The sequence below is a fragment of the Panthera pardus genome, unplaced genomic scaffold, assembly GCF_024362965.1.
Source record: "Panthera pardus isolate Hobbes unplaced genomic scaffold, ASM2436296v1 HiC_scaffold_22, whole genome shotgun sequence".
Classification (NCBI taxonomy): domain Eukaryota; kingdom Metazoa; phylum Chordata; class Mammalia; order Carnivora; family Felidae; genus Panthera; species Panthera pardus.
In genome coordinates this window covers 21,716,435-21,742,887 of record NW_026526788.1, presented here as the reverse complement: position 1 = coordinate 21,742,887, position 26,453 = coordinate 21,716,435, and the positions used below count along the sequence as shown (strand labels likewise).

General features: G+C 39.0%; 1 protein-coding gene and 1 pseudogene across 29 annotated transcripts in view; one reads left to right on the top strand and one right to left on the bottom strand.

Annotated features, from left to right (window-relative positions):
* ANK3 (ankyrin 3) overlaps positions 1 to 26,453 on the top strand; it is a 679,089-nt gene that overhangs the window by 319,816 nt on the left and 332,820 nt on the right. For 3 of the 29 annotated variants that reach the window (XM_053910298.1, XM_053910299.1, XM_019444233.2), the window contains exon 1: positions 24,066 to 25,242. The exons of 23 other annotated variants lie outside the window; for them this stretch is intronic. In XM_053910298.1, the coding sequence (XP_053766273.1) occupies positions 25,129 to 25,242 (114 nt within the window). In that variant the 5' untranslated portion in view covers positions 24,066 to 25,128. Of the gene's footprint in view, positions 1 to 24,065; positions 25,243 to 26,453 lie in introns of those variants that run through there. 3 more of the 29 variants (XM_053910300.1, XM_053910301.1, XM_053910326.1) reach the window with 3 other exon arrangements.
* Positions 3,550 to 4,462, bottom strand: LOC109264293 (male-enhanced antigen 1-like; annotated as a pseudogene).

Here is a 26,453-nt window from a genome sequence, read left to right as displayed (position 1 = left end):
CCTAAGCTTCAGTTTCAAATAAGTGAAAGAATGAATGAGAGGAAGAGGGAGGGAGAGAGGAGGGGGTGGAGGGAAGGAGAGAGGGAAGGAGGGGGAGAGGGATGGAAAGAGAGAAAGGACCAGTGGCACATAAATCAGGCAAGGCCTTTCTATATGCATCTTTTGCTTAATCAGAAGAGTTGTTGTTTTTAACAGGTAGCACACAAGTAGGCCGATATTACCTACAGTGTGATACATGAGGGATGTGGCAATAAGTCCTTTCAAGAAGGTGCCGTGAATTCCGACTGATGAGGAAAGTGAAAATAATACTATGATTTTCTCTTGGTCTTTCCAGAACTGGAGGAGTTGCTGTTTGGAAAGTTTCATAAACCAAACTCTCAAGCAATGCAAAATGAGGCTGCACGGCTATAGTAGTGAAGAGAGTCTTAAAAAAAAAACAAACTGAAACAAAAGGGGGTGGAGAAATCAGCTGCAAGTCTCACTGCAGCAGTAGCTATGTCTGATTTCAGGAAAAAGGAATTTGAACCCAGCTGGCACTTGCAGTAAGGATTTTACTTTGCTTTCCTTCGGAGATATATTGACATCCCTGCCTGCTTAATGAGGACAACAGTGTCAGGCAAAAGCCACATAATAATAGCATTGCTTCATGCTTGTTTGTTTTCCGAACTCCTTACTGTTGCTAATTAGTTAATGTACCCAGTGTTATTCGCTGATGTCAGAGACACATCTGAGAAGTGGAGTCTACCCAGAAGGATCTCAGTTGGTGTAAAAGCCTGAGTGGGGGGAAAATGGGAAGAAAGAGAAGAATCCCCAGCTAGAGGAGGATGCAGCGACTTCAGCCCCGGTGACTGACGCATTCTACTTGTGCACTGGGAGGAGGTGTCTCTCCAGACCGCACTTCATTCTCTCCAGTACCATATAGGCAGATGCCTTCGTTCTTTTTCTGTCAGTCCTCCAGAGTCCTTCCTTGTCTGAGCGGCACAGCAGATTGCTAAGTGTAATGGCAAAGTTCAAAGTTGAGGGAGTGTTTCGTAGGAGGGGGAGTCTCTGATTCTATTGCCTTCTGCAGATTAATTCTAGAGAGGCTGGGAATAAAGTGAAAAAACATCCTGCAGGGGGTGTGCTGGGAAATGAGTTGCCTGAACAGACGGTGATGGGGGCTAAGGGCAAAAAGCAACAAAAGTTATTGATTTTCCACTGTGTGCAGAGCAGTGGGGAGGGATGGGGAACGGTCGTAGGCGGTGGGCCTCCTGGAACAGTTCTTTACAGAGATAATAGCTAAGTGGCAGAGACAGGACAAATATGCTGGAAAAGGGCAAAGCAATACAGAACCACATTAAACAAGTGACCTCAAATATGTAGTCACAATATTTGTTAAGTCTCCAGAAGGTTCATCTCTGCTAGATTGTATCTCTGCCACTCAGGGGCCAAGGGGGCACTGGGAACATAATGACTCTCTAGACTCAATGTACTCAGTTTGTAACACAGGAGTCATAACATCTACCTTACATGATTTTGATGTAGATTCATTAGATAATTCATGTAAATCCTGGCACACGGTGAGTATTTCATACATATGGATGAATTTGTAAATAAAGGAATCAAATGGTTAACATAGTGTCTGGGACATAATAAATGCTCATTTAAGGGACCTATTGTTATTGTGGTATTATTTTGTAAGCCTTTAGAGAAAATGGAAGAAGTCTCTTCTCTGGTAACCTAATGTTTGGCTCTACCCTTCCAACTTTGCCCACTGACATACTGAGCAAGGGGATGGTTGGGTAATTTGCATCCTCACAATTCTGTAGAAAGGAATAAATTTGAATTATTAGCATTTTGCTGCCTCAGTTGCTTCAAGGTTTTGGAAAGAAGCCAAAGATAAGAGTGTGGAGGTGCCACCCACTCAATTTTCAGTGGGATTTTGGATACAAGGGACACACAGGTTGGCACCAGGGAGTAAATGAAATCATGCCGGTTAGAGAAATGGCCCAAGAGAAAGCATGTGTTTAAACAATTTGTTTACTCAGGTGTGGAATGGGGGCAAGTAACTGGGACCTCCCTGTGATATAATAGAGTAGAAAACCTGGAGGGCCCTCAGTGAATTTCTATCTGAAAGTTGGCCCAGAAAATGCAGGAACAATCATGCATTTCCATTGACAGTGCAACCGTTTATAGATTTCCTGAACAAAAGTCTACCATGGTTGATTAATTTGGTTGAACAGCATTTAAGCAGTTTGTTTTTCTTATTGCAATTCATCCAGGCCACCAGGTATAGTGGCAAAAATAGCAAATGAGAAAAAGGCAAGGTAATAAAAAAATTATTATCTGCTTTAAAACAGGTACAATGCTAGTTACTTTATAAGAGTTACCAAATTGAGGTGTCATAGTAACCCCATGGAGTATATAAAACACAGGTAGATCTGACTCTAAAATCAATCCTTTTCTATAACTTCTGTAATGAAAACACCTGGATTATCATCTAGGGATCAACAAACTGGCCCCTGCCTGTTTTTGTGAATAAAGTTTTATTGGAGCAAGGCCATGTCCATTTATTTACAAATTGTCTAACACCTGCTTTTATATTACAAAAAGCAAGGTACAATAATTGTGGCAGTGACTGTATGGCCCCAAATACTTGCTACATGACGCTTTATGAAAAAGTCCCGTGGGGTGCCTGGGTGGCTCCGTCGGTTGGGCGTCTGACTTTGGCTCAGGTCATGATCTCACAGTTCGTGGGTTCGAGCCCCGCGTCGGGCTCTGTGCTGACAGCTCGAAGCCTGGAGCCTGCTTTGGATTCTGTGTCTCCCTCTCTCTCTGCTCCTCCCCCACTCATGCTCTGTCTTTCTCTCAAAAATAAATAAACACTGAAAACGTCTCATGTCCCCTGGAACTATGAGTTTGTTTATTGCCCTGACACTTTGGGCGAGGTTCCTTATGAGACAGTGTCTTCTGCTGTAAAACATGGTTGATGCCAGCCTTGTCTGTATTTACAGAATTGTTTTGAGAAGGTAATCTCTTACATGTGAAAATCGTATAGAAACAAAGGTGGTCTACCCTGTAGTATAGTTTAAGTTTTTTCCTCCCATCATACTATATACATATACATATATATACATATACATATATACATATGTATATATAAAAATATGCATACATATGTATATGCACATATATGTATACATATGTACATGTATATATGTACATATGTGTGTACATATATACATATATACATATATGTATATGTATATATACATATATACATATACATACACACATATACATATACATATACATATACATATACATATACATGATTCCCATCATACTATTAAGGGAATTTTTTTTTTGGCTGTGTACATAGAGTGCCTTATTCACCACAGAGTGATACATGCTAAGATGGGTTGGGCTTGGGCCAATGTCCCTATACGTACAGAACTGAATACAGAGGGTCTCTGAGAGGCAGTCTGATTTGCCTTGATGTGGAAAGGGAGATGGAGAATATGAAGATGGACATTACAACCAGGGATGTGTTCAGTCCTATGCTGGTAGTCACTTCCAGGCTGGGGTCGATCCCTGCCAGGCTTGGAGGGCCTTCTGTACCACATCTTCCCACTGGGCATCTGATATCTCCAGAGCCCAGGCAGGAACCCCTGGCACAGGCAGGCTTACTCCAGCCATTGTCCTTTTCACCAACTCCACATGTTCTGAAATCACAAAAAGCGGGAGAACAGAAACGATGGGACCAGCTCCACTCCCCCATTCTTTGAATTAACCCATAACCCTTTGGCTAGCAGTGTGGCCAAATCCATCTTGTTATTTCCAGGCAAGCCCACCTGCAACCCAAGTCCAGCACAATAGCCTTTCACCTGGATTCTGAAGTCTGTAAAGTCTTAGATAACAAACTGTTGTTTTAGGAATGGGGTGTTCCTCTATGACTCCCCTTTACTGGCTCTACCCAGTCCCTTTCCTCCAACCTTATTCCAAAATGAGAGCATGCTCCCTTTACCCAGGTCCGTGGGAATAGAGCTGTGTTGCCCAATCCTGTGGCTCCCTCCTCCTCTTCATCCTCGCCCTCTAATGGCAGGTCTGGCAAATGAAGCCCAGGGCCTGGATCCGATCCTCAATATCAGCAACTACATCTTCTCCATCCCCCACCAGTGCCAGCTCTGCCTCCTCTTGTTCAGGATCTTGGTTCAGGGGTTGGTAGGAGTAGCCAGCTGGGCCTGCCCCTGTTTTCTCCTGCTCTTCCTCAGGCTCCTCGCTGCTCCAATCCCCAGTGCCTTCCATAGGGCCCTGGTGTGGCCCTAATTCCTCAGTCTGATTGGGGAAGACACGCTGGGGGCCAGTGGTGTCTCCCCCTAGGACTACTGCTGCCATCTGGTAGGGCCGCTCAGAGCCCTCGGCTGAACCCCAAGGGAATTTTCAAATATACAAAAAATTTGAAAGAAGTGCACAGTGAATGCCCATATGCCCGTCACCTAGAGTCTACGATTAACATTTTTCTAGATTTGTTTTGTTACCTGTGTATCTATCTACCAATCTCTCTATCCACCAATTATTCCATCCTATTTTTTATGCATTTCAAAGTGAGGTGTGCACACCAGTTTAACTGGAGGTCAATGCGTGTCTACTTTTTTAAGGTAAAACATGCATACTGTGGAATGCACAAAATTTAAGTGTATCATTTGACGAATTTTTACAAGTGACCCTTGTTGAGATATAAAACGTTATGATCACCCCAGAAAATTCCCTCATGCCCCTTCTCACTTGTTCCCCACCTCACCCCACTCCCAGAGGTAACTGCTGCTCTGATCTTTTTCACTCAGCATATTGTTGTATTTGAGATTCAATGTTTTGTTATGTAGAACAGTGGTTGGTTGCTTTTTGTTGCTGAGAGATATTAATTGGATGAAGGCACCAGTTTATTTCTTCATTCATCTGTTGATCCACACCTAGGTGGTCTCTGCTTTTGGTTATTATGAATAAATCTGTGCACATTCTTGTACCAATTCTTTCATGAACATATGCTTTCTTATTTTTTTGTGTAAACTTCTGGGAGTGAGATTGTTGAGTTGTAGGGTGGTTTTATAAAGAACTGCCAAAGTAGCTGTAGAATTTCACCCACCCCCTCTATCCCCCAATAATGTGTTAGAGTTCTGGTTGTTTCACATTCTTGCCACCATTTGATTTGTGTCAGTCTTTTTAACTTTACCCTTTCCAGTATGTGGTTAGTGGTATCTCATGGTGGATTTAATTTGTGTTGCTCTGATAACTAATAATGCTTAATAAGTACCCTTTTATGTATTGGCCATTTGTAAGTATCTGGTAAAGTTGAGTTACTTCTAGTGTATAGTATGAAATGGGAATAGAGGGTTCATTATTCTCCTTACGGGCATGCTATTGTCCTGTACAATTTGTTCAAAAGACTTTGTTCTCCCAATTGAATTGCTTTGTACCTTTATTATAAATAAACTAAAGATTTAAGTATAGGTCTATTTCTGTTCCATTGATCTATTTGTCTACCTTAACACCAGTACCAGTACTCTCTCGATTATTGTGGTTTTATAATAAATCTTAAATTCAGGTAGTGTAAGTCTTCCAACTTTGTTTTTATTTTTCAAGATTGCTTTGGATATTCTAGATCCTTTTTATCTATTACAAATTTTTGAATAAGCTTGTCATTTAAAAAGAAACTGAAAAAGTTATGATGGGGAATTCATTGAATCTGTAGATCTGAAGAAAATGGGTATTTTAACAATGCTGGGACTTCCAATCCATGAATGTGGTATATCTCTACATTTGTCTAGATCTTTAATTTCTTTCAGCATTATTTCAATGTAAAAATGTGAACATCTTGCATGTTTTTCATTAAATTTATTCCTGAGTGGAGGCGGCTGGCTGGTTCATTCAGTGGAATGTGCCATTCTTGATCATGGGGTTGTGAGTTCATGCCCCATGTTGGGCATAGAGATTACTTTTAAAAATATTCCTAAGTATTTAGTGCTTGTTGGTGCTTTTAAAAGTAGAATTTTTCTTTTTTCTTTCTTTCTTTTTTTTTTTTTTTTTTGAATTTCATTTTCCACTTGTTTGCAGCCAGCATATAAAATAGAGTTGCTATTTGTAAATAGATCTAATTGTATCCTAAAACCAAGCTAAAGTCACTTATTCTAGGAGTTGTTTTGTAAATGCCTTAGGGTCTTTCTATGTAAACAATTATATCATCTATGAAAAGAGTCCGTTTTACTCTTCCTTTCCAATCTTTATGACTTTATTGCTTTTCTTTAACTTTTTACACTGGCTAAGATCTCCTGTACAGTGTTAAATAGAAGTAGTGGAAAGGACAGGCTTACCTTGTTCTTACTCTTAGTACAAAAGCATTCAATAGTTTACCATTATGTATAATAATAGATTTGTAACTTTTTCATAAACTTTTTTTTTATCAAATTGAGAAAATTTTCTTAATGACATGAGATTCAGTTTTGTCAAATGGATTTCATTTGTTGAGATAATCATATGATTTTTTTTCTTTATTAACTTTTTGATGCATTGTCTTTATTGACTTTTATGAAGATTAATTCAAGTTTGTATTTTTGGAGTAAACCTATTTGTTGCTCAATTTGATTTTGCAAATATTTTCTGAAGTGTTTTTGCATATATCTTGATGACAGAGATAATTTTGTGTTATTTGTTGTTAATTTCTTTGTTAGATTTTGGTATTAAGATTATTCTGACCTCATTAAATGAGTTGAAGTGTCTCTACCTCCTCTATTTCCTGAAAGACTGAAATATCTGAAGTATAATAGATGCATAGTGTTACATTGGTTTCAGGAGTACAACATAGTGATTGAAGAATCACAACATAGTGATTCTGTGCTCATCACAAATGTAGCTATCATCTTTCACCATACAATGCTATTACAATACCATTGACTATATAACCTATACTGTACCTTTTGTCCCTGTGACTTATTCATTCCATAACTGAAAGCCTGTATCTCCCATTCCCCTTCACCCATTTTGCCCAGAGCCCGACTCCCTTCTTCTATGGCAATCATCAATTCTCTGTTTTTATGGATCTGTATCTGCTTTTTTGTGTATTTGTTTATTCACTTGTTTTATTTCTTAGATTCCACATATAAGTGAAGTCATATGGTATTTGTCTTTCCCTCTCTGGCTTATTTCACTTTGCATAATATCTTAGAGGTATATGTGTGTGTTTGTGTATGTGTGCATATCTCACATCTTAATTCATTCATCTATTGATGGACACTTGAATTGCTTCCGTATCTTGGCTGTTGTAAATAATGCTGCAATAAACATAAGGGTGCATATGTTTTAAATTAGTATTTTCATATTATTTGAGTAAATACCCAGTAGTGAAATTACTGGATCATATAGTAGTTCTATTTTTAATTTTTTGAGGAACCGCATACCGTTTTCCACAGTGGCTGCAACAACTTACATTCCCACAGTGTGCAAGGGTTCCTTTTTCTCCACATCCTTGCCAGCACTTGTTATTTCTTGTCTTTTTGATTCTAGCCATTCTGACAGGGATAGGGTGATGTCTCATAGTATTTTTGACTTGCATTTCTTTGATGGTTAGTGATATTGAACATCTTTTCATGTATCTGTTGGGCATCTTTATGTCTTTGGAAAAATGTCCATTCAAGTCCTCTGTTCATTTTTTAATTGGATTATTTTGTTTCTTTGGTATTGAGTTGTACAAATTCTTTATATATTTTGGATATTAACTCCTTAGTGGATATATCATTTGTGAATATCATCGACAATTCTCTAGGTTGCCTTTTCATTTTATTGATGGTTTCCTTCACTGTGCTAAAGCCTTTTATTTTGATGTAGTCCCAATAATTTATTTTTGCTTTTGTTTCCCTTGCCTGAGGAGACCTATCTAGAAAAATGCTGCTAAGGCCAGTGTCAAAGAGATTCCTACCTATGTTTTCTTCTGGGAGTTCTATGGCTTCATGTCTTGAATCCATCTTGAGTTTTTTGTTTTTTTTTTTATATGGTGTAAGAAAGTGGTCCAATTTCATTCCTTTGCATGTAGTTGTCCAGTTTTCCCAGTACCACTTATTGAAGAGACTATCTTTTCCCCATAAGTATTCTTGCTTCCTTTGTTATAGGTTAATTGACCATATAAGCATGGATTTATTTCTGGACTCTCTGTCCCATTGATCAACATGTCTGTTTTTATGCCAGTACCATGCTGTTTTGATTACTACAGCTTTGTAGTATATCTTGAAATCTGGAATTGTGATACCTCCAGCTTTGATCTTCTTTCTCAAGATTGCTTTGGCTATTGGAGGTCTTCTGTGGTTCCATACAAATTTTAGGATTATTTGTTCTAGTTCTGTGAAAAATGCTATTGGTATTTTGATAGAGAGTGCATCAAATTTGCACTTTGCTTTGGGTAGGATGGACATTTTAACAATATTAATTCTTCCAATACATGAGCATGGAATATCTTCTCATTTGTGTCCGATTCAATTTCTTTCATCAATGTTTTATAGTTTTCAGAGTATAGGTCTTTTACCTCCTTGGTTAAGTTTATTCCTAGGTATTTTATTCTTTTTGGTGCAGTTGTAAATGGAATTGTTCTTTTAATTTCTTTTTCCACCACTTCATTATTAGTGTTTAGAAATGCAACCAATTTCTGTGTATTAATCTTGTATCCTTCAACTTTACTGAATTCACTTATTATTTCTAATTCTTCTTTGGGTAAGTCCTTAGGGTTTGCTATGTTTAATATCACATCACCTGCAAATAGTGACAGTTTAACTTCTTCTTAATCAATTTGGATTGCTCTTTCATTCTTTCTTCTTTCCTTCTTTCTTTTCTTTTCTTCCTTCCTTCCTTCCTTCCTTCCTTCCTTCCTTCCTTCCTTCCTTCCTTCCTTCCTTATTGCTATGCTACAACTTCCAGTACTATGTTGAATAAAAGTGGTGAGAGTGGACATCCTTGTCTTGTTCCTGATCTTAGAGGGGAAAGCTCTCAGTTTTTCCCCATTGAATATAATGTCAGCTATGAGTTTTTCATATATGCCCTTTATTGTATTGAGGTATGTTTCCTCTGAACCCACTTTGTTGAGACTTTTTGTCATGAATGGATGTTGAATTTTTTCAGATGCTTTTTCTGCATTTATTGAGATGATCATGATTTTTAACCTTCATTTTGTTGATGTGGTGTTTCATGTTGATCTGTGAATATTGAACCGGCTTTATATCCCTGAAATAAATCCCATTTGGTTATGGTGAATAATCTTTTCAATGTGTTGTTGAATGCAATTTGTTTATATTTTATTGAGGCCTTTAGTTTTCTTTCTTTTTTGTGTGGTGTCTTTTGTTTGTTTTGGGTATCAGGGTACTACTGGCCTCGTAAAATGTATTTGAAAGCTTTCCTTGTTCTTCTATTTCTCAGAACACTTTGAGAAGAATAGGTATAAACTCTTCTTTAAATATTTGGTAGAATTCACTTGTGAATCCATTTGGTCCTAGGCTTTTGTTTGTTGAGAGTTTTTTGATTTATCACTCAATTTTGTTACTAGTTATTGGTCTGTTTGGCTTTTCTAGAGTTGCTGTAATACTGATATTTCTTACCTAGGAATTTAATTAAACTCATCAGTGAAGCCATATGAGTGTGGAGTTTCTCTCGTGAGATGATATTACATGATTTCAATGTCTTTAAACATTTTTTTGATGTTTATTTTTGACAGAGAAAGAGAGAGAGAGAGAGAGAGAGAGCAGGGGAGGGGCAGAGAGAGAAGGAGACACAGAATCTGAAGCAGGCTCCATGCTCTGAGCTGTCAGCACAGAGCCCGACATGGGGCTAGAACTCACAGACTGCGAGATCATGATCTGAGCTGAAGCCGGACGCTCAACTGACTGAGCCACCCAGGCGCCCCGATTTTAATTTCTTTAAAAAAAAATAGCCTCTCAAATTTTCCTGTTCAGTTTTTGTCAGTTTTAGTAAGTTGTAATTTTATTGAGGAATTTGTCCATTTCATCTAAATTTTGAATTTATTGGCATAAAGTTACTCATAATATTCACTTATCTTTTTAACATATAGTCCCTAGTAATTATTTATAGTATTGTAAATTGTGTTCTTTGACTTTTTTAGTACCAATTACTTGTAATGCATAACAAGCCACCCCAAATTAGTAAATTAAAATAATAATCATTTATTTATCTGTGAGTAGGCCATTTGGGCTGGGATTACCTAAGAAGTTCTTAGAGTCCAGGCAGGTTCACATGGGGGTCTTTGCTCAGCTGCCAGTCTGCTGGGAGGCTCTGCTAAGCCAGAGTTGTTACATAGTGGCTCTGCAGTGTTCTTAGACAGAATGAAAATGTGCAAATTCTCTTGAAGCCTAGTCTTGTTTTATGACAGAATTGCTTTTTATCCATATTTTTTTGATCAAAGAAAGTCACAAGAAGAACCCAGATTTACAAGTTTGAAAAATGGACTTCATCACCAATTTCAAATGACTGTGGTTGTGGGGCAGGGGAGAATTAGTACCATTTTTGCAATCTATCACATATATACTATTATGGACAAATTGTCATAAATTTGGCAATTTTGTGCAAATAGTCTTATCAGTATCATGATACAGCAGTCTTCGTGCTGTATCTTTCTGGAATTTACATAACATTGAGTTCTTTGGTGTTTAATCAAAAGCAACTCCTTTTCTCCCGTTAATACTTAGGAAGATTTTGATTGTTTATATGTTTTTGTTTTATAAGTAATTGTGTATTTTGGTTACTTGCACAATCCCAAACCAATAGAGTTTCAAGCTATTTTTTGGTCCATAATACTTTAAGAATTGAAAATGTGGCACTGGTGAAAATTATCATGGATATGTTGATTTGGGGCTTAAAAATAGGTTGAGTCTTCGATGTTGTAGATAAACTATAGGTAATATGAAAGGTAATTAAATACCTTATCATAGATAAGATATTTCTCTAGGTTTCTCATCTTGTCTGTCAGTAGAGCAATTGTTGGACACAGAAAATGTAGTGGAGTTGGGCATGTGATAATGGAAATGCAGTTTAATTGTACCAATCTGCAAGTATATATTTAAGCCTCGCTGTTAAGTCATATTTGTTTCACCTTTTTGGAAATGTACCTCTGGACATTTATCCAACATTACTTATGAGTGTGTGAACTCATCTGGTGAAAAGAGTGGTCATTTTTAGCATTGATTCTCTCATGGGGAAATTGGAGGTGACCTAAATGTCTAACGGAAGGGGGCTGATTTTTTTTTTTTTTTAATATGACAGATTCATCACATGAAATAGTATACAACCATTTAAAAGTTATAGAGGAATATTTAGTGACCTGTATGGATGTTCATTATATATAGTTGGTACATAATATATATTTAAAAGAAGATTGTGAAGCTACTTGTGGTATTCTACTTTTGGTAAGATACTTACATGTAAATACCTGTATGCACAAAAAAGGCTTAAAAGGATATATAACAAAAATGTTAATGGTGGTTATTTCTGAATGATGGCACTATGATTATTTTTCCAGTTTTACTTAAGATAGAATTGACAGCATTGTAGTAGTTCTAGGTGCACAACATGATGATCGGATAAATGTATATATTACAAAATAATTACTACCGTAAGTTTATTGAACATCCATCACCTACAAACTTTTTTCTTGTGTTGAGAACTTTTAAGGTCTACCTTCTTAGCAAGTTTCAAATATATGATACACTACTGTTAACTTGACTCACCATGCCATACATTATATTCCCAGAACTTATTTATCTTATAACTGGAAGTTTGTACCTTTTGACCACCTTTACCCACCCCCTCTTTGTATCTATGAGTTTAGTGTTTTTAGATTGTATACATAAGTAAGATCATACAGTATTTGTCTTTCTCTGTCTGACTCATTTCACTTAGCATAATGCCCTCAAGGTCCATTCATGCTGTCACAAATGGCAGAATTATCTTCCTTATTGTGGCTGACTAATATTCCTCTGTATGTGTGTGCATGTGGGGGGTGTGTGTAGGTGGGTAGTTGTGTGTGTAAGATTTTTTTTTTATTCACTTGTTTGTCCATAGACACTTAGACTGTTTCCAGGTTTTACTATTGTAAATAAAACATGGGGCGTAGATACCTTTTCAAGATAGTGATTTTGTTTCCTTCAGATACATACCCAGAAATGGAATTGCTGACTCATTTGGTAATTCTGTTTTCAGTGTTTGTTGTTTGTTGTTTTGCTGTTGTTGTCAAGTGTATTCTTAATCCCCTTTATCTGTTTTACCCATCAACTCCTGCCCCTCTTCCCTCTGACAACCACCTGTTCTCTGTACTTATGGGTCTATATTTGCTATTGTTTGTTTGCTCATTTGCTGTTTTTTTTAAGATTCCACATATAAATGAAATTATAGCATGTGCCTTTGTCTGATTTATCTCACTTACCATAATACCCTCTAGGTCCATCCATGTTGTCACAAATGCCAAGGTCTTATTCTTGTTTATGACTAATATTTCACTGTGTGTGTGTGTGTGTGTGTGTGTGTATGTGTGTGTACATACACATACATACATATATCACATCTTCTTTATCTGTTCATCTCCCAGTGGGCACGTAGGTTGCTTCCTTATTTTGGCAATTATAAATAATGCTGTAGTAAATATAGGGGTGTGCATACCTTTTTGAATTAGTGTTTTAGTTTTCTTTGGGTAAATATCCAGTAGTGGAATCCTTGGATCATATGGTAATTCTATTTTTAATTTTTTGAGGAACCTCCATACTGTTTTTACTGCACCAATTTACATTCCCACCAACGATGCACAAGGATTCCTTTTTCTTCCACATCCTCGCCAACACTTGCTATTTCTTGTCTTTTTGAATAGCCATTCTAACAGGTATAAGGTAATGCAATATGATTTTCCTGTTTTTAATCCACGATTTAAAATTTTTGGCATATATGTTGAAGACATGAAAAATAAATAAAAATGATTTTTAAAAGCCTTACACAGCCACAACTTACAGAATTATTTGCATTTTTAAATTGCTACACTCTATGTAATAAGATCTATGGAGCTTTATAAAATCTCTAGAGTTACCTAAAGCTTGAGATGATCTACTTATACAAAAGACGGATTTTATTATCATCCTAGTAGAACATGGCATCATGAAATATAGTAGTTTCCTTAGGATTTTTGCTTTTGCTGTTAACATTCACAAGAACTCATAAAGATGGGGGAAATTCTTTTCTTATAAGCATCATGTTTTTATTTGAAAACATCACCGTTATTAAAATGACTTACAGACATTTTGGTTGGAAGCAGAATCAGCATTCTTATTCCTTTCTTATAAGTCAAATATTCATGGCTTCCTGAGTCTTTAAAAGAATCAGTTGGCTGGAAAATCATAGTTGAAAATGGCATATATATTGGATCTGTGTTAAACTACTTGCCATAATTCTGTGCTTTTCTTTCCAGTCTAACTGATCAGCTCCCTGACATGGTAAAACACATTACATGTCTGTGGTAAAGTGGTATTTCTATTTAGTAAACCCTACTATCACCACTTATGGAATATAGACTTCAGCTAAATGTTACTAGATTTTAGTATCATGTCTGTGAAAAAAAATCTCCATATTGAAGATTTTGGTGTATATTTTGTTTTCATTGACTGGACTATTGAGGCCAATTTCCATCCAGGAAATAGTTAATGCAGTGTGCAATCTGTATGCACAAGCATGTCTACAAGGGGTTATTGAAATTTTGTGGGACCCAAATTAAATTAGATTTAAATTAAGTAGATGCTGGAGAGAATTTTTAAAGTAAGGCAAAGTGTTGTGAAATCACCACCTCTGCAGGATAGACCATGGATCGAATATTTTATTGATATATTTTATTGGGTATGCTGCAGGAAGGTACAGAACACGTCTGGGTGTGTAGAATTGAATGCATGGTTTCTCAGGTGGGAGGAAACACTGAGGAAGATTCTCCACATCTCCGGATCTGTAGCGGCTCCGTGCCTGCAGCACTGTTGTATAGGCAGCTTTTTCCATGTCAACACCTGCTCATTAGGAAATGGACCAACACTCCCCAAGAGCTCTCAGATGGTCTGAGTTTTGTATCCCTGCCAATCCACACTAGAATTTAATAACAACCGTGAGGTGAAACTTGGGCCTTTCCTCATTGCTAATCCCCCAAACCATCTGGCCTTTCCCTTTCTCTGATTAACGGTAGAGTGTATGTGTTGGGGTGAGGGAGGAGGTTGGAGACAGAAGAAGAGGAATAAACCTATCTTATGTTTCTTAAAGGACAATCCACTCTCCATCAGAGCAGATAGAGGTCCTTGGAGATCATAGCTCTAAGCGCATTCTTCCATTGCGTCCACATCTTGGCAGCTAGTTGTTTGAAAATCGTACCATTCATTTACTATTGACAAAAGTCCAAGTTTAGTTCTTGTAATGAAATAATGCCGAAAAGAAGCATGTAAGTCTGTAATCATGATTCTGATATTAAAACACAAGGTTATGCATGTTCTCTTTCATTTTCTATTAGTTTTAGTAGAGTATTAGAAATACAGGAGATACTCCGTAAATATTTGTTTATTCCAGTGCTTTGCTCTACAAAGGATTTGAAGTCACTTAACAGGAAATATTTAGAATATGATAGTAAATTACAAATAAAACATTGGAACTTTGTAGGGGAAGAAATAGAATGCAGAAGTGAACCACATGGCCAGTGTATTGCATAGAGAATATCGTGGTTTGGGTCCTGTTGAAGGCTCACTCCAGGGCAAATGCTCCTCAAATAGAACTATGTGTGGGATCAGTTGTTCTACTTCAAATTGCTCTCTTCCTCATACTACCGAACACTTGTTGAGTTTGGGTGTCATAAATACATGTGTCGGATCATGCTACTTCATAAGGGAAGTGTCCAACAAATATATTTCAATGAGTGAGTTAATAAAGAACTTTGACTTGTCTGTACATGAGGTAAAAAACACCCATAGTAATGTCTTTCCATGACTCAAATGACAGTTACTATGTTCAAATACAAAGGGTAGATTCTTTTGCAAATATATACACAGTCACACTATATATGTATATACATGTGTATACACATAAACATTCCAAGCATCCGTTTTGGACACTAGTGTTCATTCACTCTATTTTTCAGAAACCCTCAGAACAGTATGTCGCAAGCGATATGATGCCTTGGAAGAGGGGTCAGCAAACTGTGGACCTTGGGCCAAATCCGACCTTGTTTTTGAATTGCCTACAAGCTAATGGTATTTACATTTTTAAATGGTTGAAAACAAATCAAAAGAAGAATAATACTTGATGACACGTGAAAATTATGTGAAATTCCAATTGCAGTATCCATAAATAAAGTTTTATTGGATCCTAGCCACATTCACTGGTATATATGTGGTCTCTGGCTGCTTTTTGCATTGCAGCGACAAAGTTGAGTAACTACAACAGAGACTATCTGGCCTACAGAGCCCAAAATACTTACTATCTGGCCTTTAACAAAAATGTTTGCTGACCCTTGCCTTAGAAAATACAAAAAAATGAATAGGATGAAATCTGCCTGAATCAAGCCACACTTCATAGTATTTGGAAAGATACACCCTCTACCCCACCCTTTTTTAAAAAAGAAAAATTGGAAAAGAATAAGAAAATTATTTTCAATTCTTATCTTTTTTTAAAGGGTGTCATAACTTATTTTTTCCAGACATATAACCTTATATGCCAAACAGAATATTTTGAATAGTCAAACTTTATTCCTTAAAAATTGAAGTGCAGTTGACACGACAATATTCTATTAGTTTCCGGCCTGCAACATAGTGATTCAACCGTTACACCTGACCCTTGAGCAGCATGGATTTGAGCTGCATCGATCCGCTCAACACATACTTGTTTTAAAGAAATACAGTTCAATACTGTAAATGTATTTTTCTTCTTCATTATAACACTTTCTTTTCTCTAGCTTACTTCATTGTTAGATAGTATATATAATACATATACAAAATATGTGTTAATCAACTGTTTATGTTATTGGTAAGACTTCTAGTCAATAGTAGGCTATTAGCAATTAAGTTTTTAGGGAGTCAGAAGTCAACTGTGCAGAGAGTTGGTGCCCCTAACCCCCATGTTGTTCAAGGATACACTATAAATACTTCACAAAGTGCTCATGATAAGTCTAGTTACTACCTGTTACAATACAAAGTTATTGTGATATAACTGATTATAGTTCCTATGATGTACTTTTCTTCCCCATGACTTGTTTATCTTATAGCTGGAAGTTTTCACCTCTTAACCCCTTCGCCTGTTTTGCCCATCCCCACACACTTCTCCCCTCTGGCAACCACGAGTTCTCTGTATTTATGAATCTACTTCTGTTTGTTTGGCTTTTTTTCAAATGTTACTAACCCTTGTGATTATATCCTAACATGATATAATAGAAGAGCAGGTAAAAAGGTACAAGGTTATGGAACATACAACAGAAAGTTTAATTTGTCTAATTTATAATTGGCCTTGTGAAGCAATGTAAGAGAGAAAGCCTACCAAGACTTACCATAGTAAAGTAGGAAGAGGCAGATCCTAAATACACTTGGAGACCCTGTGGAATGCCTTGTGATTACATGTACTGTTTTTGTCTTCTGTGATCATATTGTTTCATAAACATTAGCGATCAAAACATACTAGCAATAAGCAGATACCATTATTTCCATTTTACATGAGGAAAGGGCTATAAACTTTGCATATAGCTCTTTTCTAGAGCAGTAAGTCAGTGTCAAATCTGAGAAAATAGACTTTTTTCTTTTTTGTCAGATGGAAATCTCTGCATGATTGATATGGTCTAAAGTACGGTGAATTATTACCTGAGTTATAGTGTGAATATCTGGCTGATTTCCTTTCCAATGTCTCTGGCACAGTGCTCAGTCGTCATTATTATACTATCCTTGGTCACTATAGATGACCTCATGAGTGAACTAAAAAATTTCTAAAAATAAGAACATTTGCTGTCTTTAAAAAAAAATTTTATTTATTTATTTATTTTGACAGAGAGTGTGGGTGGCAGGAAGGGACAGAGAGAGGGGGGAGGGAGAGAATCCCAAGCAGGCTTCAGGCTGGCAGGGGAGAGCCAGATGCAGGGCTCGAACCCACAAACTGTGAGATCATGACCTGAGCCAAAACCGAGAGTCAGACACGTAACTGACTGAGTCACCCAGGCACCACAAGAACCTTTACTTTCTTATGCACCACTCTATCCCTCATATACAGTGTTAGCAAATGATCACAGAGTAGGCCAGCAGATTCCTGAATTTTTAAATCCTATCTCCTTCATACCTTTGACTTTCAGTTTCCTCTTAAAAGAAATATTAAAAAAATTTTTTTTTTACGTTTTATTTATTTTTGAGAGACAGAGAGAGACAGAGCGCAAGTGAGGGAGGGGCAGAGAGAGAAAGAGACCCAGAATCTGAAGCAGGCTCCAGGCTCTGAAATGTCAGCACAGAGCCCAACGTGGGGTTGGACCCCATGAGCCATGAGATCATGACCTGAGCCTAAGTTGGACACTCAACTGACTGAGCCACCCAGCACCCCTTAAAAGAAATGTTTTAAAAGTGGACTTACTTTCCTTATATCTTGACCAGAATATACCAACAGAAGAAGAGCACATAAGTCAATCATTGTCCTTCCTATAATTGTATTTTGGCATCACAGAGTGTGTATTCTGGGAGAAAGACTTTAGAGTTCCTTTCCTTTTGCAGATACGGGAGTAAAGACTGAGGAAGGATAAGGGACTTCTCTAAGGTCTCATAGCCATATGTAGCGAGGTTGGGGTAAGAGCTGTTTGACCCTGCTTGTTTGCACTGTCTTTGCATTGGGCCACTTCAAATATGATTATTGTATAAACATTAAATAACAAGAGTTTAGTGAAATATCCAAAGAATATCCTCTCATAAAATATGTTATGTTTCCTATGAAACAATGAGATTTATCTCCACAAGATCCATAGGAAAATTTATTCTATTACTTAGTAGACATATGACATCCATGCTATTGGAATAGTTATTAAACTGTCAATTAAGAAAAGGTGATGGAAGCTATAAGTATCCACATAGTTCAGGAGAGAAGTGATACAAAAGCATCTATTGTTTATCTTTAGTAATAGCTATCTTTGAAGCGAGCACATTACTTGAGAAAACATTTACATTCACCATCCGCCACTGTAATCAGTGGCCTAGTTTAGGCCATGTGAGGGAATCCCTACCCTAATGGAGTGGAAGACTCAACTCAATTGTCTCCTCACCATCTTCATTTATTTTTCCTGGAGAATCAAAAATGGAAAGAGGCGGAGTCCGTGAACAGTTGTTCCTACCCAGTCACTTTCAATTTGGTCACGAAGCTTTATTTCCTTCACAACACTTGGAACTCCCCGAAGCTATCTTCTTCCTGTATCTGTTTGCTTACTCCCCCCCCCCCGCCCCCCCCCCCCCCATCCCACACTGACAAGAATGGAAGCTGCAAGGCACGGGGCCTCTTCTGTCTTACTCACCACTGGCATCGCCAGTGCCTATAACAACACCTGGACCATAAAGGGAAATCCACAGTGCGTGAGCAGTTGGCTAAGTGACTGGACTGTGCGGGGTCAAATTGTGAAACTGTGAGCTCTGTGGCTGATAAAGAGGGACTTCATTCCTGACTGAGTAGCACTCTTCTGGGTGATCTCTTCGCTATGCCCCGCTCTGCTTCCACAGCATCTGAACGTGCGCTGTAATTGCTGGTTGACTTGTCTCTCTCTCCCATCCATTGCTTGAGGGCAGGAACCAAGTTCCAGTCATCTGTATGTCCCAGGTGCTAACCACAATGACCAGCAGGGTGAATGGGCGAGTCCATGAGCACCTGAATGGTTCTTTCAGCACAAATGCCTGAGAACATACTACCTTTGTGTGCCTCGCCTTTTCAAACAGAAAGCATGACTGAGTGCTGAGTGTGTTCTAATGCTTTTTTGGAGAAATATCTGTCTTTGGGAAGATAATTTCTGGCAAATAAGGCCCTCTTTTTGTTAATATACACTCTTCATATAGACTATCACTATAGTGTGAGCCACACATATATTTTCAAATTTCTAACAGCCACATTTCAAGACCTTTTTAAAAAGTTAAATTTATTTTAATATGTTTTATTTAACTGAACATATCTAAAATAGTCTCATTTCAACATGACTTAATATATAAAGTTATTACTAAAGTATTTTATATTGCTTTTTTCTTGAAATCCATTTATTTTATGTCTTAATTTGGATGCTAAATTACTGGAAATACTTGATCTGTATTTTTCAAATAAAGTTTAAAGTTGAAAAAGTAGATTCCCAAATCCAGGTTGTTTTAGACACACTTAAATGTGTTCCAGTATTTGAATCGAATATGTTTTTTTTAATGTTTATTTATTTTTGAGAGAGACAGAGACACAAAGAGACAGAGACAGAGTACGAGCAGGGGAGGGGCAGAGTCCGAAGCAGGCTCCAGGCTCTGAGCTGTCAGCACAGAGCCCAGCATAGGGCTCGAACCCGCGGACCGTGAGATCATAACCTGACTCGAAGTTGGACGCTTAACTGACTGAGCCACCCAGGCACCCCTGAATTGAATATGTCTTTAAGTTTAAAATTTAAATTCTAAACACACTAGTCACATTTCAGTGCCCAATAGCCAAATATGGCTGGTGGCTACTGTATTGGCCAGATAGATTACGAACTCTCCTTAAAGGAAGATTATAGGAAAGGTATATTTATTTCCAAACACCCACAACCTTTTATCACTTCAGATCGTAGCATTTTGGATTCATGAGATGATGGCTTCAAAGTTCTTTGGTCCAAGCTACCTCCTTCTGTAAGAACAGGGGCCCAGAGAGGAAGTGGCTTGTGCAATACATTTCATTCACCCACCCTTCTTGGTGCTGGCTTCCAACACAGTGCTCTGCCAGGCACTACCCGTCTACTCCTTTGGGTCAGATGGAAAACAGGGATGTCCCTGTGGGGGGTCTTCCCTGGAGCATGAGGGATCCCTGCTGTTGGCCAGTGTGGCTGTGATAGAGAGACCTTGGGGAAGCCGTCCCCATGTGCCTGTCCTTGCTGCACCTGTGAGGTGACAGAAGCAGCCGGCAGCTTGGGGCCAGCTGGCTCTCTAGCACTGAGGTCAGGCCAGTTAGTTGGACAGACAGTCTTCTCCAGGGACAGAGGTCAGACTGAGCAGTAAGAGAGATGGGCCCAAAGCCAGCGCTCATTTATCCGAAGGTGCCACCCCTACAATGGTGTGGGAAGGACCTCCAATCTTTCAGTATTGTCCAACTTTTTTTTTTTTTTTTTTTTTTTTTTTTTTAGCATTTCATGTGTCTCATCTGAAAATGAAGAATACATGACGATGAGTTGAGTATTTCCCAGGGTGCTTTTTTGTCATTTACAACCATTGACAGGTTTAGTGCTTGTTTTCTTTCTTGTTCCCCACGTTGTTCAGAACCTGCTCAAGGTCTCTTGACATCATCTTTATCTAGGATGCCAAAGTTAATGAAATGATGATGGATCCATTTTTCTTTGTGAAGGAAAAATATTGTGACTCTCACGGTGAGGCTGCTCTGTTCCCGAGGAAGCTGAAGTGGGTGCAATATGAAATAGTTTTCCTTCCATCAAAATACACACGTTGCTCATTACCGAGAGCAGAGGGTAGCGTTGGGAAGGTACAGCCTCCCCAGCAGATGGGAACTATTTTTTTCTTTTTTCTTTTCTTTTCTTTTCTTTTCTTTTCCCATTTCTTTTCTTTTCTTCTTTTTCTTTTCTTTCTTTCTTTTGGTTTCCCATCCTCCATTTTTCTGTATACTCTAATCCTCCACTTCTCTACATTACTATGTAATATTTTTTCAAAATGCACAGTTACTGTAACTTCAAAACGACCAAGAGATAGTATCCTCCTCATAGAAATCACACACACGTTGTTTGTGTGCCAACCCAGTTCAACAATGTGGAGACACAATATAGAATGACACCTCAGAGGGATCAAGTTATTAATTGGCTGAAGTAATAGTCAAAATTTATCTCAAAATCCTGGCAAGGTGTATACCCCAACTGTGAAGAAAAAATTCCCTCACTGGCATCTAAAGTCTGTAAAACATCTTAATGAGTTGACTTGGTTTTGTTTCAGTGGGATATTTAGTCACCAGCTTGTGATTCCTGGATTAGAAATCACTCAAGGTACAAATATTACTCCAGCCACCAGAAATCCAGCTAAAACGGGATTTTTACTTTTTTTGTACTAGTTTTATGTGCATTACGCACAGATAGGAAGTACTGTAAATGAAATTTGTCATTTTTGGTAAGAAATCAGGAATTATTTTGGACAAAATCATAAGGAAAGTTTTAACCAGAGTTGCTTTTCAACATAAGTTCTGGTAACCAAGGTTCAGGAAAGGAAAAGACCAGGACTCCTTCTTGCTTCAGTTGGCTGGCTTTCAAATTTGCTTACCCAGGCTGCCTTCTGCAGGAAGGGTAGGCAGTAGGGCTGGGCTCCCAGATACCATTCTTTCAGTTCAGCCAAGTGGCTCCACTGTTATGTTTGTTGTAATTGCCTTTCCCATAGGCTTTCTTCAAAGAAGGATTTCTGTAGCTAACAAGTTTGGAAGATCAGTCTTTTACTTTATTGTAGAAAGGATGCTTTAGGAATCCCTATACCTGGGACTTTTCTAAAACTAGAACAGATTCCCCTCCCGCCTTCCCTGGAGAGGAGTGGCTTAAGAATAGTTTTTCTTTAACTTTCAACAGCTTTGATATTCCATGCCCAAGCCATCCCCATCCTGTCCAGTACACCCCCGTGGCCAATGTCAGGAAGCAGGACTGGAAAAGTTAACCTATATGCAGGTGATAATTAAACCGGCTGAAACTTGCATCATTGTTTCAGATGGGGGGCTTGCTGTAATACTATTCCTGTATTTCCTTCTTGCTGTCGGAGAGCTGCCTCTCTGCTCAGAGATACACTCTCGTACCAGCTGCACCATCCTTCTACTTTGGGGATTTGTACTAATTCTGTAACCTTGCAGAAGAGAGCAACCTATTCAGACTTAAGTGGAAAAGTTTTATGAATCTTCAGAGAATAAAGTTTTTAAAAGTTCTTTCCATGTTTTTAGCTCTTATAAGGGCTTGCTTTCTAGAATTACCGACAGAACTGTCAGTTCACTTTGAGAGGAAAAAAACTAGTATTTGTGGCTATCCTGGGTAAATGCCTTTGTATTGAGAGTAAGTACACAAGAAGCTAGGGAGTTACCTGTCAGGGCATAGGCTGGATAGGGAGAAAGGAACTAAGACTTTAGTAGTATAACCATCAAAATCTCAGACCCTCAGGGCTGCTTCCTTGGCAGCATTGCTGTTAAAAGTTCTGGTTTATTTATTTATTTTAAAAATATTTATTTATTTTTGAGAGGCAGAGACACAGAGCATGAGCAGGGGAAGAGAAGAGAGGGAAACACAGAATCCGAAGCAGGCTCCAGGCTCTGAGCTGTCTGCACAGAGCCCGGAGCCCAATGCAGGGCTCGAACTCATGAGCAGTGAGATCATGACCTGAGCCAAAGTCAGACGGTTAATCAGCTGAGCCACCAGGTGCCCCAAAAGTTCTTCTGATTTAGAAATGGAGGACAAAACCCCACATTTTCTGTGAGATTAGAAATCTAAACAAGCAAGCCTTAGAATTTATTTTTGATGGATCCACCACTTACTGAAATACTCCAAAATCAAACATAACAAAAACTTTATATTTTGTTGACATAAAGATTGTGATGGACTCAACTTTGGGATAATTTGGGGAAAACAAACTATTATTCTAGAGAAAATGTTTTGAGAAATACCTGTGAATGTTCGTTTTCCTAATTTCCAATATGCTTTGGCTGATAGAGATCAATGGGGAAGTATAGGTTTGCCAGCCTCAGACAAAGAGGTTACTCTGATCAAGGATACTTATATTTTAAAGTTTCATTAGTGTCTACAAAGAAAGAAAAAAAGGCCCAGGAGCCAGTGGGAAACCAGCCAGTTCTTTAGCTGGCTGGTCCTTCAACTTGCTGAAAATAAGGAAAGGAAATTATATGAATGTTCCTCAAAAGTGCAAGGTAATTTATAAAAGGGAGACTATAAAAAAGTTTTAATTTTCCTTCTTTTCTCCACTCCACCTATTCCTATGACAATAAAAAAAAAAATTCTTCTGGTAGAAAAACACTTATTTTTATTACTAAGATCCAGATATGGCTTATTGCTTTTGGATCTGAGTCACCTTTACTTCCCTTCCTTCCTTTTCTCCTCCCTCTTGCGAGATGATGGTTTGGTAGGCAATGGAGAACGTTTCCAGGACTCTCTCTTGCTGAAGATGATTTCTTTGGGGAAGCAGCCCATGAACATCAGTGCACGCAGTAGCCCCTTGGGAACAGTTTGACCCGCCTGGTTTTCAGGTGGTTCACGGTGAGGCCCCAGAGGAGTGTGCCATCCACTGGCAGCAGGACTGGAAATCCATGGGCCCAGCATCTTCCCTTCTCACTGCCTGTCACTGCCCGGCAGAGGGTAAAGCCCCCTACAAGGAGACAGGGAAGAAGATCTGTGATGTCCGAATCAGAAATGTAGTGGATGGATGTTTTCAGGAGCTCCCACTGGGGGTTCTTTATGAAGCACATAAACCACAGCCCCAGAGAACCCAAGCAGCTCTTCACGTGGCACGTTCGGACTTCTTGCTTCAGCCTTCGCACACGTTAGCCGTCACTCCTGCAAAGCCAAGTGCACCCATCTCCAAAGTTACAGATTTTTTTGTATTGGGAGAAGCACATGGACTTACAGTATAGGAAGCACACATACAAAGTCTTTTCAACAGAGCATCATTTTTAAAAAAAATTTTTTTTCTGCTCCTTTTCCTAGTGAATTTAGGGTTTCTTACCAGAGCCCGAGTGTTTTAGGTCCGGTCTACCATTTAGCCATGTCTTGCTAATGCTGTGTGAATACCACGTGTGTCTAAACGGCTCCTGACTTAGTATGTTTCTTCCAGTGTGTGCCTCTTGGCAGAAGCCACCCAGCCACCCCACTGCCGCCGCTCCGCTTCACATCATGAATATTCAGAGGCTGCAGTCATTGAGGACTCAGGTGGCAAAAATAGTAAGGTGATGGAAGCAAACCCTGACATGAAAGCCAGGGCTGCATTTCAGTGTCTCCACAGCCCTGAGTGCTGCACCCATCCTCTGACCTGTGGACCACATGAGAGGAGAGTCCTGGGGAACTCCTGTGAATCAGGCGTCTGTTCCATACACCAACATGCTCACGTCTTTCTGTATGATGTGTTGTAATCAGCATGTTGTTTTTAAAAGACAACAGGCCCCTCTGTAGTCCTCTCCCACAAAATGCATTTAGGCTGATAGTGCAGCATAAAGGATGCACTGTTGAGGCCAGCAATGCCTGCATTGTTTTCCCTGTAATTCAGTCAGGGTCTCCTCAGCAAAATTTAGTGTATTTTGTGAAATCTTATTTTATATATTTTGTCACCAGCAGCAGTTAAACTAAAGGAGGAACAGCTCCATTCTATTACGGGTTAAATTATGCTCTGTGCCGAACTAGTGGTGATGTATAAATTGCAGCCCTGTCTTTTTTCCAAAGGATTCTAAAATAGGTTTTCCGAATTAGTGCTGGATTTTCGCTCCTGCATGTGTGGTGACTCTGGATTTTTTCCCTTCAGAGAACCATCCTTTGCAGCATTCCCCCTTCCGAGGAATCACTTAGACACTTCCAGCTGGTGGCAGGGGATACAGCCATAATACAGCTTCCTCTGTCCCAGCTGTCTTTTTCACTACGATAAATGCATTACGATGGCTGCACTCTCGTGTAAAGGTTCAGGTAGAGGAAGGTGTAGGATGAAGTCTGGAAGCCGTCTTTTGGGTTTTTAAAAGCTTCAGCTTCGACAGCATCTCTGCATTTTGAATGTCTTCCTGCTTCTGGTCAAAGGTTTCTCTCCAGTGATTGGAATGCTACTGTAAGCCTGGTTAAAGGTGCCTGAGGATATCACCTTATACAAGGAAGCCCTGCGTGCTTGAGAAGAGCTTTTTCAATGCATTATGGCTCATGCAGCCTCACAATTAAAGAAAAACAGGGATTTAGAAATCAATGCTGAAGAGGAGACTGAGAAGAAAAGGAAACACCGCAAACGGTCCCGGGATCGGAAGAAAAAGGTAGTTGTATACGCCAGAGCATAAATCTTGCCTGGATTCTTTTTGTTTTAATCTCCTCCTGGCGTCTGTTAGAAGCATTAAGGGCTATTTTTACATGCTGTGTAGAGTATAAATTGGGAACGGATGATAAAACCCAGTGGCCGACCATGGCCAGAGGATGGGCTAGGCAGGGGGAGAGTCTGTCCTGTGTGGGGGTGATTGCAGTGCTGATGCGGAAGGTGTGCCTGCACTTGACACAGGCAGGGGCATGTTGCCATGACACAGAAAGGTGTTGCAAGGGAGTTCAAAGTAGTTTCTTCCCAGCCCGGTCAAGGTTAAATGGACTGCGGTGACTTGGGTCTGAGGGAGAGGCGAGAGAGCCGGTCTTTGTACTTGTTGGAGGTCTAGGCTCGTGGAAAAGGAGCTTTTGTGCTAGAACTACTGTCACATGTGTGCATTTCTCAGGCACATCTGTGACCTTAAAGACGTAGCAGAAAAGTCATTTCCTGCTTTGCTTTCTTCCCCTCCTTTTGCCTCTTTTTTCTCTAAGGTGCTTTTAGTTAGGTTGTGCGAAGGAAACAAGCTGCCAGAAATGACTTTCTTTTGTTAAATGAAGCTGAAATCACAGAGGTTTGTTATTCTCTGCTGGGTGAGAGGAATTATCCTGAACGCAGGAATTCCCATGGCAGGGCAGGGACCTGCAGCCTTCACCGCTGATTGCTTCTGATTAAAGCATGGGCATTGATCATCCCCAACTGATATTCTATGGCAGGGGGAAGATAGGAGGAATATTCTAGGTCAGTGGTGTTTCATTACAGCCGGAGAGTACTTACTGAGTGTTTAGTGGCTGTGCCCTTAAATGTGACTCCTAGGTACCCACTGGGGAGTGAGGGCCCGAAGCACTTTTCCTCTATAGCAATTAATAAAAATTGACTAAAACTCTGTGCTCTGAATATGAAAGTCAGGTCATAAAGCATTTTTATGTCTCTTTGTGAGAATTCCCAAGGGAAAGATAATCTTAATTTTCTGTGAGCAGTGATGCATGTGCCTTCTAAATGACATGCAGATTTCATCCACCACATGTACCTCTCTTCAGGGCTGATCATGAATATTTTTGGTGCCTTTGCCATTTTCTTCAGAGTTAGGATCTGTGAAAGAAGGCTCTCTGTGTTTTGTTATGTGGCAGACTTCATGAGATTGAGTTTGGAGAGGTACAGTCGCTTTGCTGCAGG